Source organism: Schistosoma mansoni, assembly GCF_000237925.1.
Source record: "Schistosoma mansoni, WGS project CABG00000000 data, supercontig 0062, strain Puerto Rico, whole genome shotgun sequence".
Lineage (NCBI taxonomy): Eukaryota > Metazoa > Platyhelminthes > Trematoda > Strigeidida > Schistosomatidae > Schistosoma > Schistosoma mansoni.
In genome coordinates this window covers 74,910-91,755 of record NW_017386029.1, presented here as the reverse complement: position 1 = coordinate 91,755, position 16,846 = coordinate 74,910, and the positions used below count along the sequence as shown (strand labels likewise).

Genomic DNA, 16,846 nt, shown 5'->3' with positions numbered 1-16,846 from the left:
TAATTAAAGTAAATTAAGGAGGTGTAATTACAAAAATACATTCAGGTTTCCCAAAAATACGATAACAAAGAATACTTACCATTATGAAATAATTATTGACTATAAAGTCAAACGGCAAAATATTGCCGGTTTCATAATATAAGGCATTTATAAAAACGGATTATTAAGTAGGTATTTTTTATAAATTTGAAAGCATTTCCCAGCTACACCCTGACACATTTAGAGAATCATTAAAAAACTCAAAATTATTGGATAACTGTTACTATTTGGTTTAAGATACTCACCCAGAATCTTTTACAGAATCGAACTGATACCAGTAGGACATTTGGTCAGAATAATAATTTCAAGATAATCTACATGAATTCAAGGGTTATGTATTCAGTGATAAGTAGCTAAGAAGTGTATATACTGAAACATACTAAGAGATCATAACCTATGATGCTGACTGGCTCAAGAGCAAGATAGTAATTTACCAACAGCACTCAGTGATATTGTTTAGTGACGAAGTTTGGAAACTAATCAGCTTAATGGCGTTGCGTTATTTACATAATCATTCGTCGTCCTAGATTGAACTTAGTATGTTCTCATTTATTCTGGTTTGTTTTCTGCTCATTACAAATTGTTTTAGCTAATATTAGTTAGGTTGATTTGTTATCTGAAGTTTCAAGCTGAAATTCTCCTGAAATATAAGGTCTACATATCCTGTTACACAAATCAAAGTTTCATGATAAGTTGTGACTAACTAATGCACTATTGAAGTTAAGTTCAGTAAAATCTTTTTATATGAACTTAATTAGTCAGTATTACTTTTAACTATCAGTATAGTCAAGTGATTTTGTGTAGACTACTTTACTATACAGGAAAACTTCATCACGGATCAATATCATGTCGGGTACCATAAGAAATCAGGGAGTTCTGGAAACATATTTCTTCGTTGTATGGAACTCTTTAACAATGTACATCTGCGATATATGTGCAGAAGAATTTTACACACATAGTTCATGTATAAAATACGTATTTAAGATAGGTCTGGAGTGAACTGGTAGTCAATAATCGCATTAGATGATCATCGCGATACGTCACCAATGGAGTGTAGTTTGTAATATATCTCACTGTTTCTGAGGGTTAACCGTGCAACGTGAAACTTGAAGATCACTAGTTCAATCTCCAATGGTACCATAGGTGAGCATTGCTATGTAGTTCTACACTATAACAAAGTAGTTGTTTAGTACACCCTGATATTCAGCTACAATCTAACTGAAATCAATCTGCCACGAATACCACTTATCAGTATCAATGAATAAAAACATTTTTACAAATATTCAATAGTATTTCAGCTAAACCCTTCTTAAGATAATTCTGATTTTTCATAGTTGAAATCATGAGTCAATTGAAGCTAGACCACCATTACAAACCTGGAAGCACTGGACGGCCGTTTCGCCCTATTATGAGACTCCTCAGTAGTGCGCATTCACGATCCCGCCTCGTGAACGAGATTCGAACCCAGGACCTATCAGTCTCGCGCCAAAGCACTTAACCGACTCATGATTTCAACTATGAAAAATACTGAAATCTCCACAAAAGCCCCTTCTGATTACAATTCTGATTGCTCAACCATCGATTTTCTATCGCATTGATTGTTTAAATGAAAGTCTATGAAAATGCGACAATATAACATTGATTGAATCATTATATAACATTATTGATTTATTAATAATTTGGTACCAAAAAAAAGGTAACCAGAGGTACCATAACTATATTAGAAAAATGATAGTTTCCTTGTAACAGAAATCAATAATCCATTTCATATATAAGTTTGATAACATATATTAATACATTTCCGGTTAATGAAAGGAATAATTTTGAACTTAATAATGACAGGTATAACGAAGAATTATTATATCTCTCTTTTTTATATTGAATGAATTAACCTACATCATAGTAACTGGAATAAATTAATATAAAATAAATGGTTACTATCTACTATGATTTATGTGCTTCGGTTAGATCATAAGTTTTGTGGCTGGACAACTTTTTGTTATTTTTTTTTTTAGTTCGTCAGAAAAATATATCAGAAAGAATCCTCAGAGTTAAGTTTTATCTTGATAATTGTTAATAAGAAGATTAAAGAGATATGATTCTATTTCATTCGATTGAAACTCCTGTCACTCTCAGAGATGATAACTCTGGCATCTTGAAGAATTAATTGATAATGTCCTACTTGAATATTACTGGGAGCATCAGCTTCAGCTACGATGCTAAATTGAACCAAAAGATATATACTTATCGCGATCCCTGGAGATTGTTTCTAACCGTTTAAGATCAAGTAACAGGAACATACTTCGAGTTCTTTAGCCTAGTGACTACCATGGAGCTGGATTAATGAAATGTGATCGATGATAATTATAAGGTAACATAACAGTGATTATTATCAAGTGATCATAAGTGTTTTAACCATTTTCTTCGTTTCAAATTTACGACAACAGATTATACGTCTGAAAATAACGTTTCATACATTTAATTCAAGTGATTGTACTAAGGTATCTACTTAGTGATAGAATGTAGCTCTATGATATGCTGTTAATGTGATGTATTATTCTGAAGAGAGCAAGAACAAAGATTCTAGCAGAATAGCATGAAATCATCTTTTTATTTCGTTGGTACTCGTTCACTGCTTACAACCTGTGATATTTAAAAAATCATAATTACAAAATGGGTTTAAATTATTTACATGAAAGGGTTTTGTCAGAAGTTATGTTGAAGACATATTAGTATAGCAAAGGTATAAATAAATTTAGTAGACTGAACATTGTAATTATATACCGTATGTAAAAGAAAATCTTACAACATTTATTGTGATTTGAGGTCAAAGGGCTAGAGACAACTGATTACGTAATGAGCAGACTCTGATAGGAACAAAATGAGTAAAGCTTGGTTACTAAAATAAGAGCACTAGTCTGGAAGATAGTTGAAATAAAAAACTCAGTGATGCAACAGATGCAACAAAGAGTTTAAAAAACTGAAGTTTAAGATGCGACGAAGTAATATTCGTCACCAAGGCGAGAGAAGATTAATAAACATCCCACTTTGAACACATAAATCAAGTTTTTGACGCCTGATAGCAACGTCTTCAGCAAACTGCAGAAGACTGGAGTTTGGTTGTCTACTAATTACCCTGAAAGATTGCAAGGTATCGACCTGATGTCTTGTATCCAAGAGATGTTTGGTAATTGCATTATTTAGAATCGTTCTTTCTCTTGTTCTAAGGCTTTTTGGAACATGCTCAAAATATCACAGGTTGTAAGCAGCTGATGCGAACCGACGAAATAAAATGAATTTATGCTATTCTGCTAGAATCTTTATGCTTGCTCTTTTCAAATTGATAAAGGGAACTATGTGTATGAAACTTCACAATATTGTTCACTGGGTTTTCTTGTTTCCTTATATATATATATCAACAGATACCGGTTCATTGGCTTAGAGGTTAAATGTTCACTCGGAGGACTGATGGTCTTGGACTAAAACCTCTGCGATTGGATCGTGAATATGTACCACAGAAGAACCCTGTAACAGGACGAAAAATCTGTTTGTGCTTCGCAGTTTTCATTAGACATTCGACATTGGGTCGCTCATTATCTTAATAACATTAATTTTAAAATTATGGACAATGAGACTAATATTACACTTGACTATTATCCATATTATTTTTAATTATTCTTATTTGAGCAGTTGAATTCATGAGTCTTTCTAAGCTAAACCATCAATGAAAACCTAAAATCACTGGAAGGCTGTTTCGTCCTAGTACGGGACTTCTCAGCAGTGCGCATTCACGATTCCTCACATGGAACACGAACCCACAACCTTTGGTCTCGTGAGCGAACGCTTGACCTCCAAACCATTGCGAAGGTATCCAACGGTGTTAATGTATAGCTTCAATCGGTTCATGATCTTGCACAACCCTCTGTCCATTATCTGAGGTGGATAACTTTATCCACCCGACACGAGTTAGCTCTATTGGTCACGGCTTCTCACTAGGACTCCAAGAAATCCATCCCGTAGCTAGTCACTAGTGAGTAAATGATTGCTATGTCAAGATTTAAAGTGTTTCACCCTTATCAATTATTGAGCCTTTAAGTATAATAATTTCTTTATTTAGTTATCTATTTATCTTATGTGTTGATTTCGAAGAATTTGGATAATCGAAACCCCACACATTTATTATTACAAGTTATTTAACTTAATTCTGTAGCGCGCATCGAAGATCATATATAAATTGACCCAGTTTATCAACCAGTTAGAAAAATCATAGATAGATACAAGATCAAGAATCATATTGAAAGCGATAGGCAATTAAAACAAACATGGAGTGAATAATGGGACAAGAAACAATAACAACCAACGGAGCTCAAGGTCAACAAATAAGCTATCAGTTATATATGAGGGAATTCAAATACTTCACTTCTATTCCATTTCAGTGCTGATGATGAAGGCTTTACGACCAAGTCATCTAGCACAGTGAAAGAAACTCCACTGAAAATATATTTGCGAACTTAGCTTCTAGGTACAGTATTACTAAACAGTTACTCGATAAATAACAAATAGATTTGTATTTTATTCTTCAGCTAAATGATTGACAAACAGACAGACGAATGAGTAAACTACTGAATTGCTCGTTCAAATGTACTCTCTAACTAACTAAGATATTCTTTATATACAATCCATATTACTTACTTAATTAATTACGCTTGTTACCCCTAATGAAGCATAGGCCGCCGACTAGCATTCTCCAACTCATTCTGTCCTGGGCCTTCCTTTCTAGCTCGATCTAACTTTTGTTCATTCTTCTCATGTCTATCTCCATTTCTCAGTGTAATGTGTTCTTTGGTCTTTCTCTTCTCCTTTGGCCTTCAGGATTCCATGTGAGGGCTTGTGTTGTGACGCAGTTAGGTGATTTCCTCAATGTGTGTCCTATCCACTTCCAATGTTTCTTCCTGATTTCTTCCTCCACTGGATAGAATCTGGTTTGTTCTCGTCCACAGTAGGTTGTTACTGATAGTGTCTGGCCAGCAGATCCGAAGTATTTTGACAATCTATATTAGTTACAGAGAAATAAAAACAGTATAACTAGTTATTAGTAAATAAACATTTGAAAAAAGCATTTAGTGTAAAAAAATATATATATCTATACGTGTATAACCAGTTTACTAACGAACATATCAATATTTATAAATGCGCAATTCATTGACATCAGTTGTCATTTGGATAATGCGCATTTTTATAGTTACTATGATAGCTGTTTGTATTTTTTCATTTATACAATTCAGATCAGAAATCAGTTTCTCACATTAATTTCATTTATGATAGTTGACAAAATTTTTACTGATACTGGAAACAACAACTACTGAATAGTTTAAATAATGGTAACTCTGTGTGTATATTTAACAAAATACAGATACCGTTGATGGAGAACAGATCATCTGTGTAGATATATAGATAGATATATAGAACTACTATATACGAAGTATAGTAATATCAATGTATATTTGTTCAAATCACATTTATAACTGTCATCAGTAAAATGGTTGGTGCATTGGTTAAAATAAAATATTTATAAGAATGATAAGTTGCGAAATGAATTCTGTATCCAATTACAGTAAAAAATCTGGTACAGTATTATTGGTAATAATATTTTTGGTCATTTATATTATGGCTTTCTGTCGGAATAATGTTTGTAATAGTTGCTACGTTTACACCTACCCCATCCCATCCCACCCCACCCCACACACACATACATACACGTAAACAGGTATGTAGAGACATGAAAAATATAAATATGAATTTTACTCAGTAAAATTAGTTTAAATTTACAAAATGTCAAAAGTCAAATATTCACGAAAAAAAATTTTGTAGTGTAACATAATTTCCATAGTAAAACAAATTGCTACACTACTACTACTACTACTAACGATAATAATAGTAATACTAGTTTGACTTTTAAAACAAACATACAAAAATGACACTGAGGATTATTCTATATTCAATTATATACATTCATAAGAATACAGCATGTAAGCAATTTATGAAATAGGATCGAAAGTGAAAGAGATAGAGAGAAATAGGAGTGTAAGTAAGAGAGAGAGATCATATAGACAACGAGACACATAAGGATAGAATAAGGTTAGATGAATATAAAATCTATATATATGTAAATTCATACAATGACATTTAGGAATTCATTCGAAAAAAAATTTTTTTAAAAAAAAATACAAAAAAAAATGAAAAGAAGAATATTTTTCCAGTTTTTAGTTAAAATCAAGTAAAAAATTAAAAAAACAAACGATATAGGTATGTTTGTATGTTTGGGTGTGAATGTAAAAGAGAAAAAAAAAGGGGGGGAATGAATAAATCAAGCAATCTATTAGATCATTATACTAAACAGTAGGATTATCAGTTCAATAACAATGTTAAATAGGAAGAATATGTATTTGTAATATGTCAGCGAATGAATTTGTAGTAAATCCAACGTTTCGTCTGGTAATATTTCCATGGAAAAGCTTGGACTAGATTGTCAGACGAGATGGTGGATTTACTTTAAATTCATTCGCTGAGATTTTACAATTACATATTCTTCCTGTTTAATGTCTTACATTAACTCGGCGCCCAAATACTGTGAAATTAACTATTCGTTATAATTTAGACGAAAGTTCGGCGAGATTATAATTTATAGACGACCTTTGAACGAATCTCGAATGACCTTAAGAAATATTAGTCAATCAGGTAACAGTTAGTATAGAGTAAAAATATATTATACAACACCAAATAATTAAATTGGATACACTTCTTTTACATGCTCCAGAAACTTGTCAAGGTTAGAAAAAGGTTCAAACGTTCTAAAATCGTAATGCATAAGGTAGATGAACTCATCCATATGGCTTCATAATTCTTGGTCTCCGGAGCCATGATAAGGTCACAAAAGCTCTCTCAGCCTCGACCACATAGCTTCAATATTGTTTGTGTGTACTCCGGTCGTGTAAGCTTGTCATTTTTATTACGCATATATCCCCACAATACTCATACCTCTGAACAACCGAAGTTTCAGTAACATCCGAGAATATTGTAGCCGATAATACTGGTACTTTTATTATACAGTTCGCAGCAATGATTATAATATGCCTTAGTTTCAATCTGTAAAATATTTTTATCCTTAATACAAGACAATTGAAATAAAATATCATTGGTTATAATTTAAAAAAAGTATTTCTAAAATCAAAGCATATCAGGAATTTAAGGAAGAAAAACGCGGGAACTACAGAAAACTGGAGATTTTTTAAAATATTATCCAAGGCTTCTCACTAGAACGTCAAGAAATCCAGATTGAAGCTAGTAGCTAATGAGCACATGATAATTTTCAGTATAGTATTGTGGAGATTATTGAGTTTTGATTGAGATCATGAATCCATACTAGGGACGAAATGGCCATCCAGGGATTTCAGCTTTTCAGTGGTGTCCTAACATTGACTGACCCTTGATCTTAATCAAATACTATCGATCAGGCTTTCATTGTTATATTTGCTGCGAGTAATATCATATGTCACCATTATTTTTTGAATTACGAAAGTTTAGGCAGTATGAAAATCTGACTGTGATTGAAGACTTTTAGATATCATAAGCAAGTCATATCTAAAGGATTGAAAACATTTATATTTCCAAAACTATTTAAATTCTTATTACTTGGATCTGTTGCCCTGAGTAAATTAGGATTCCATTATGCAATGTTAATAGACACTGTGCTCATATTCTAGATACTAGTCGAAGTTTATCCACTGAAGGACTAAATCTAGCCACAAAGGTAGATTTGTCTTAGTCTATTATGTGTTTAGTACCTCTAAATTTAATATATAAAAATAAAGTGACTTGTTTTCAGGTTATTATTTTTTTAAACTTTGACTACATGATGTTCAGCTATTTTACTGAATGGAATTTAGAATTTATTTTTCTCTCACTTTCTTATCGAAAATTGAACCCAAGACCTTATTACTCGTCAGTCGATGCTTAATCTCTAGACCACTGAGCTGGAATCCAGCAGTCTACATGTCTAACTTCGATTAATCCATGATGCCAAATGATCATCTTCCATTGTCTTCAGTGGAAAGCGGCCTCACGTTCGACACATTTAAACTCCTTTGGTCACAACAATCACAATGGAAGATAAAAGATGGTCACGTAATATTGTGGATTGTTTTAAATTATACATGTATGCCATTGAATTCTGGTTAAGAATTCACGTGCAAAACTGAAGATCCTTGGTTTGATCTTTTGTGTTTAGGTTGTGGATCTATACTGTTGATAGATCCTCTACATGAACGAAATAAATATTTTGTTCTCCCTGGTTATCGATGGATATCTAATTTAAGTCGGTTAGTTATATTAATAATATTCAATAATCTCCACATACCTTTATAATGTTAAAGACATTTGTTGGTATTTTATAATAACATACAATCATAACATCTACATTCCATTAATTCGCAATTTATTTAACCCCTTCAGGCTAAATAAAAAAAACAAGGTGGTACTTCATACAGTAATTTATTTCTAAGTGAATGTGTCTTTCAATATACAATATAATAATAGAAACATAACTAGTTAATTATTATTGTAGTGAATGAGAACACGGGTGGGGAAAATCGAATGTATTTAAGCTTAAATTACAAACTATCTCACTAATTTCTGATAACCATACAGTAAACAATGTATTCGCAAAATAACAATCAATTGTCACAATCTTCACTATTCCTTCTGTAAATATCAGTTCATCTTCTCTGAATTCATTGTGGATGCATTTTCGTACCGATCATGCTTCATTTTAGTTCTTTCCTTATCGATCTTCTGCCAAAATACATTCTATGTCTGACCAACACCATATACTACTTATATGGATATAAGTAGACCACACCACATTATTCTTATTTACACTTTAATTCCTAAATTAGTTAAATTACAACCTTCATATAAAAAAAAGACATATCGGCTAAGACTATACTTTCACATAACAAGGTGTTTTTTTTTAAAAAAAATTGGTGAATTTCTATTGGTAGATGAATAAAATCTCATTCAATAAAGTTTCATTTAAATTAACAGTTGGCGCGTAATCATCACAATAATCTTGAAATTTTTCAATATTTGCGACTTCTTTATTTTATGGTTTTTACATCTCTAGTCAATTTTTTTTTTGGGTCTTGTCGTTTCTATGGTCAATCAAATGGCTTTTTTTTGTTTTTTTGTTTTTTTTTTTGTTTTTCCGTTGAACATGTGACTGAATTCGGTATGTTAGAAAAAAATTTTTTTTTGTTTCTAAGTTTGTTTTAAATGAATTATAAGAGTATCAATAGGCTTATAATATGACATTTTCACTATGTAAGATATTTTCAAGAAAAGTATAATAAATAACTTATATTAGTAGTATGTTAATCATATACAACCTTCTTCCAACATTGGATGAAATATAACTTGTAGTTACTAAGGTGTTTTATAGTCAAGTATGAACATTTAACTAAAATCAATATATTTACCCATTTATCTATCTCTCTGTCTATACATTCATCTTGTTACTTTAAAAAATAAAATTTTCTTTGTACACGCAATTAAATGAATCATGAAAACGCTTTTTTTTTAAAAAAAAATCGAACACTTGACGTCATCTCTTGATAAGCAAAGATGGATAGTGACTAACAATGGAATCCAGGATGCGCATTTCGTCCTATTTCGGACTTGTCAGCTGGATATACTTGTATCTTAGAGTTGATATTCACTCTGGGATTTGAATCCCGTACCGTTCGCTTCAAACGCCATGACGTCCTGATAAAGCTTTTGACTTCAGGCAATATCTAGGCAGTTCGCATAGGATGCAAACATGTCAACAAGACAGGCTGATTAATTGAAGTCCTACATAGCAATCGGAAGATACAAGTATATAACACCAAGTGAAATTGACGTCAATTCGTTTGTTTGTTTTTTCTACTAAGCAATGATGTTTGGTGTAAATGAGGAAAAAGGAAACTGTAACATTGTTAATAAATAGTTCTGTCATTATATCATAATTGTAATATTATATACTACTCTCTATTATATACTATTCATTATTTATATACTGGACAGTTAGGAAAAAAAGTCTGTTTTAAACTAAAAGTGAGTGTCATTTTGACAAATTAAAGATTTAGCGATAAAATGACATAGATACTAAAAAAAATAATAAATATATTATTAATATCTACCGAGAAAAATTTACCAGCAACACAATAATATGTTACAGAGTTAGTTACATTATAAAGGACAGTAAGCAAAGATGGATAGTGACTAGCAGTGGAATTCACAACGCGCGTTTCGTCCTATTCGGGACTCGTCAACTGGATGTACCTGCATCTCAGAGTTGATGTTCAATCTGGGACTCGGACCCAGTACCTTTCGCTTCAAACACCATCGCGTTATCCACTCGACCACTGAATCCTGATGGCCACTGCTAGTCACTATCCATCTTTGCTTACAATGCTTTTGAATTAAGGCTATATCGAGGCAATACGTACAGTATGCACATATACCAATTAGAGACTGACCATTTGTAGTCCTAACACATCGATGGGAAGATTCAAACAAGAATACTAAATGAATTATAAAGGATTATTCATTCGATAGATTAGGATTCACTTTCTAGATTTTCAATAGCAGTGAAGTATATGGTAGCTTTCGTATTCTGTTCTTTATTTGTATGTATTTGTATGACAGTGTTGACATTCACTGTCAGGAGTAAACCTGGTATCTATCTCTTTAAATCCATGCGTTCAATCTCGTAAAATAATGAGTTGAGATAAACTATAAATTGTAAAAATTCAAGAATAATTTTTTGATCATTATTATCTAGTATAAAAATGGTTTTTTCGCAGGTCAAGGGTGAGATAGGTATTCGCAAGGACGTTAAGTGATCACTGATCTATGCGACAAAACGACTGAAGTTGAATTTACTGTTCACTGGACTCTGACCTAATAACGTATTGATATTGTGCCCGCCACAATACCCGAAAATTTTGTGTTCCTTTGTATGTTTAACTGGGAATGTCCGGACTAGGATGAAACAACTGTACTATGCTTCTTCGTTACAAGTGATTTTCGTTCTAGTGTCAATGAGTGATGAAAACTAACTTCAATTATAAGTACACTCAAGTTAGGAGCACTTAAGATGTCTTGACAATCAGAGTTTTTGAGTCCAAAGATTTAAATTTACACAGTAAAGTTGAACATCAATCCCTTTTTGTAAAGCCTTATATTCCTGTAATGAATGAGAACACATGTGAGGACAACCGATTATGTATTTAGAACAAATTACAAAGTTGCTTGATAAAATAGAAAAACCATACTCTGACATTTCATTTGCAAAGTGTTCATTAATTGTCTAGGCTTTATTGTTTCTGTTCTTCCCTTCTCGATCTTCTCAATCTTCTACTGCTAGATATTCTATTCCTGACTCACGATTTATACTACTTATGTCGGTATAAGTAGCCCACACCACATTCCAACTTGTTGGTAATATACGGTTTTGTTCTGTCCATGATGTATTCTAGTTACTGACTACAATTGTGTTCACACTTCTTTTACCAAGCATTCTTATATGATGTTAATCATTAACATAAAATTTTTTAAATATGCTGAAAGTAATAGTGTTCACTTATTTTTAATATTAATCCCCACGGCCAACAACCTAGAAACACTAGGTGTATGCCCACTAGTGACTAAATTTCAGTTAAATTCTCAAAATTATGGTCAAAATAATTGGTTTTCAACTGCGTTAAAAGTGAGACAGTTAACTACTGAAATATTGAATAATCTTTGTGTCCTATTATGGATTGATTAAAGTTAGCAATATGGGCCTTCAGATACTGACTCGGTGATTAAAATGTAACATATATGGCTTTTGATTCGGTAATTCTGAGTTCTATTACTGATGAGGTTGTGAATCTCAGACTAAGATGAGATAACTGTTCAAAGGTGCATGGTCCAACAACTGAAGTCGCTCTATGGTTAGATTTATTTCAAAATTCAAAAGTAATTTAGTTTATAAGTTCATGATGATCTAGGTCATTCTACAAACAGAAAAAATGAAAATAGGTATGTTCTTGTCACAAATGTCAGTTTTTATGTAAAAAAAAAACATCGTTTTGTCAGGCCTTAAATAACCTGATTACCAATGCTATTGTTTCACGTCTAGGGTTGTTAATGCAACTATTAGACGTAGAATTTATACTGATATGAGGTTGTAGGAGGGAATTGCTAACAAGCGGATGACCTACGTACCATTTCGGCTGGTACTCATATTGCCAAGGTAACACGTTTGAAAACCTATGTAGTCACCTTTGGTCATCTTCACGATATGTTTCATAGATTCAACCATGTTTAAAAACTGTAAGTGTTTTCTTTGACTGCTTCACTATTTTCAAAAATCGATTGCGCATAGATTTAGAACAAATTAATCTGTACACGTTTTACTGAATAAATATGTACTTCCGCATGATTTTTTAATATTCTAAGAAGTTTCATAGGATGTTTAACACAGTGGAGAGAACTGTTGTACTTTTTCCTCCTCTATTGAGTTGGAACTAAGTTAAGTGTAGACAAATAACGAATCAGAGATAAATTACTTACCATCAAATCCCAACAAACATTATTCCCTGGTTTCTCACCAATTCCACATTTCATTCACTATCGAATCAAATTCCATAATTATTTAATCATTTTTGTATTGTTTGTTTGAATGAGATGAAACGTGTTTCCTAGATCTCACTGTTAGCCCAACATCTATCTTTGATTATAAGCAAATTTGAGAAGGGGTTTTGTGAAGATTTCAGTATTTTCATAGTTGAAATCATGAGTCAATCGAAGCTAGACCGCCATGGAAAACCTGGAAGCACTGGATGGCCATTTTGTCTTATTTGTTTCATTATTTCTAGGATAGAAAACGGAAAAAATTTAAGATTTTCATCAAACGTGATGATAACTGATAAACTATAATTAAAAATTTAATATTCCTTCAAAATAATCAATCGATATAAAGTCGGTCGCTTGAAATTGAGAAAAAGAAAAGTATCACGTAGTTCCACTTAACTGATGGTTCCAATTTAGATTTTCTTGTATTTTCTCAATTTTAAAATAGTTTACATAAGGAAATGATTTTAGTCAGAAAATTAAAAATTAAAGGGTAATAAATAGTTATTTTGTTTAAATATTAGATTCGGCGAGATGAGCCAAACAGAGGAATTTGAGGGATTTCAAGATCACAGCGCCAATTTCAGTATCTGATGCTCATGTACAATCGGTTCACAGAGGATTTTGGAGAAGAAGTGACAACTAAGCGGCTGTTACCTGATGGGTAATATTTCTCAAGGTCATTCGAGATTCTTTCAAAGGTCGTCCATGAATTATAGTCTAGCATTAGATTCATCAATACTGTGTACATATAACCTTATCAAAGACAAACCTCTCCTTAATCAGAATTCATAAAAAGCGGGGATAAATTTATATCATACTGTTGAAATCAATTACAATATATTTTCGATTTAACTCAATTCATTAATATTATTGATACTGCTTTTGTGTACAACGTGGTTTAACTCAACCTGTTGTAGCAACTCACTGGAATTACAGGACTTTATATCGAAATTATTCACTAGTTAGTACATGATTATTATCAAAATGGGTTTATTGAAAATAGTTTGCACCACAGACCATTTCCTCACTTATTATTTATATAATTATTTAAACACATAAACAAAGGTACGAAGAGGCACCGGGATACTGCCCGGTTGCCCAAACCGAAGCAGGTGGTTTTCTTAGGGGGCCACACCCCCAGCCTTTGACCTAGAGTTCTTGCTCACAAGGGAGGAGAGCAATGTAAGGAGATGCAGTCCCATGGTAGCCAGTGGCCAACGATTAGTTCATACACCATTTGTCCCCTCAGAATCCTGAAGCTCATGTGCACCATTGGTTTGGAATCAGGGTTTTCCAACTCCCCTAGGTGGATCCTCCATATCCACCAATTCGGTTTAAGCGCCGAACATTCGCTTTTCGTCCTCTCAATTTCGTAAACAACAGTAATGCCACGAGAAGGCAGTGAGTAGGACTTCCCTGGCAGTGGTTGTATGCACATGGCCATGTAAGAGCGTTTTGAGAGAGAGCTGACTCTTCCCACTTTCAGTCGTATCAGGGCATTTCGGACGTTTCCTTACTTACCACTGTTACATTACTTTATCTCATGATAATTTGGAAATAGCTTATTTCGATGGTAATTATGTTGGCATTCTTTCAATACAATAATGGTATTATCTATGTAGGTTCTGTATACTTGACTTAGATTCTTATTAACGATTTCATCTCAATATATATTCATTATGTATCATTTGATTTAGATTCTATTTTCTTTTTTTTTTGATATTAGTTTGTTGGTGGTATGGATATACCAAGACCTCAGAATCGTCTTGAAATTGTATCTTCAATGCGAAGAATTCGGGTAAGTTATGAAAAGCTGTATTTTTCTCTTGTTTGGTTAAATCTATATACTGCATTAGAAAACATTAGTAGTAATCAACCAAGCGTCTTCTTCCTGGCCTTTTATTATGGATACTTTTTTATTATTTTGACTTTCCCAATAATAATGTGAAAGATAATTTGTCTAAAAAAAGTGATTTAGAATCAAGATGGTGGTTGGAGGTGGTCAACAGGAAACCCTGGACCCGGGGAGCACCAGTTCCCTAAAGATTACAGGTACACCTTGCTGACGGAAGCCAAGTGGCACGAAACCCGGGTCCGGAGTTTGCTGTTGACCACCTCCAACTACTATCTTATCTCAACATAGTGAACGCAGTGTTGAGCCACCTAGACTAGTGGCCACATTGCAACTTGATCGATAGCATCCGATCAACACTAAGAAGGACTTGACAAGCATGAAATTGATCACCATCTAGTGATCAATCAATTGTGATGATTTAGAAACACGTTAGGGATGTTACTTTCATGACTGATGATTTCAATAATTGACATGTACAATTGTGTTTCTGTATTAGTTGGACAGATTATAGATACATATACTTGGAAAAAATAACCCCAAGTTTTATTTAATATCAATATTCATTGTGATGAGAAAACAAAAATTGAGATTTTCGAAATTTTAATTTGAGTACCAAAGTTCCTATCTTTGAAAATGTCCTAGTTCGATACTACTGAAAAATTACAGAATAGAACAAAACACTGATTCAATGCTTTCCTGTTTCTAATGACTGTTTAACTAAAAATCAGATCGTTACATAGAACATCTCTAAGCTGAATACTCTTTGAATACTTCTTGGTTTAATTAAATTTATTGTATGAGATTTTTTTTAATATATTGAATCACCCATGTGATTAAAGGAAAAAGAAGTAGTCTTGGCAATAAATTCTTACCAAGTTCTATCGTTTAAAAGTCCTAATTTACTAATTCAAAGAATTAATCAGAATCGGCTTATATGTAATTCCTACGTGAATCAGGTTACAAACCACAAAGTTGCATAAATAACGTCTGGAATAGATCTGTTGTATAACTGCTAAAAACGTTTTTATGTTTGATTACATATTAGGCGACAAATGTAATGACATATAGATTAAGCGTAATATAACAGATACGTGGTGAGTGTTGAGCAAATTACTTGCTTTTATATGAGGGGTAACCGGTTGAACTGAAGAAGTTTAAATCGTAAAAATACCTTGACAAAAGTGTTTACACACGTTAGGTAAAGTGATTCATATTAAAATTAATAATGACGACAGTAGTAGAGGTTCATCATTCGTCTAATAGACATGTCCCGGTCATTTTAGAAATTTAATGACTATTAATTCTGGGATACATAGGATTCGGAGCTTAATGTCTTTAGACTTATTACTTTTAATACGGTAACATATACAACTAGACTACTTGTTTCTGTTTAATGGTTTATTTAACCTGAATGGATTTACTCTTACGTAATCAATGATATTTTTAGGTATTACGCAACGGCATATATAACTTTTGATGTGGTTATGATCTAAATTAAATATATATTATCGGCTTAGCAGTGATATATAGTATATTAACCGACATAATCAACCAAGGCATGCTATTGGAGCGACGAAATTCTATTGTAAAATTACATGTAAAAACCAAGTCATTCGTTTGACTTGTAAATCAAAGTTCGTATTCTGTAATTTCCCAGAACAATATTTACTCCCTTTGTTATTAATTTAAACTCATTATTGTTATATATGATTATCCTTAAGTGTCCTTGTAATCAAGTAATTTACAAACAAGTGAACTTACTAATGATTCAAACATATATATTGTACAATTAGTATTGTTTATTTGAATCTTCCCATTGATGCTTAGGACTGCAACTGATCAGTCTCTTACTAGCCATATGTGCATACTAAGCGTATTGCCTCCATATAACCTTAATTCACAAGAATTGTAAGCAAAGATGGATAATGGCTAGCATTGAAATCCAGGACGCGCGTTTCGTCCTATTTGGGACTCGTCAGCTAGATGTACCTGTATCTCAGAGTTGATGTTCACTCTGGGACTCGAACCTAGTACCTTTCGCTTCAAACGCCTGTTGCAGTCCTAAACATCAATGGGAAGATTCAAACAAACAATACTAATTGGATTTAAACTTCACCCCATTGCACAAGCAAGTGGCTATCAGGACTCAGTAGCTAAGTGGATAACGCGATGGCGTTTAAAGCAGAAGGTACTGGGTTAGAGTCTCATATTGAACATCAATTCTGAGATGCAGGT

At 32.7% G+C, this 16,846-nt stretch overlaps 1 protein-coding gene across 1 annotated transcript in view; it reads left to right on the top strand.

Annotated features, from left to right (window-relative positions):
• The window catches only part of Smp_163650 (C-terminal pdz ligand of neuronal nitric oxide synthase protein, putative), a gene marked incomplete at its 3' end in the record, with an annotated part of 102,529 nt that overhangs the window by 26,119 nt on the left and 59,564 nt on the right, over positions 1-16,846 (top strand). The window contains exon 2 of the mRNA XM_018790525.1: positions 14,483-14,554. Within this exon, the coding sequence (XP_018646158.1) occupies positions 14,483-14,554 (72 nt within the window). The remainder of the gene's footprint in view (positions 1-14,482; positions 14,555-16,846) is intronic.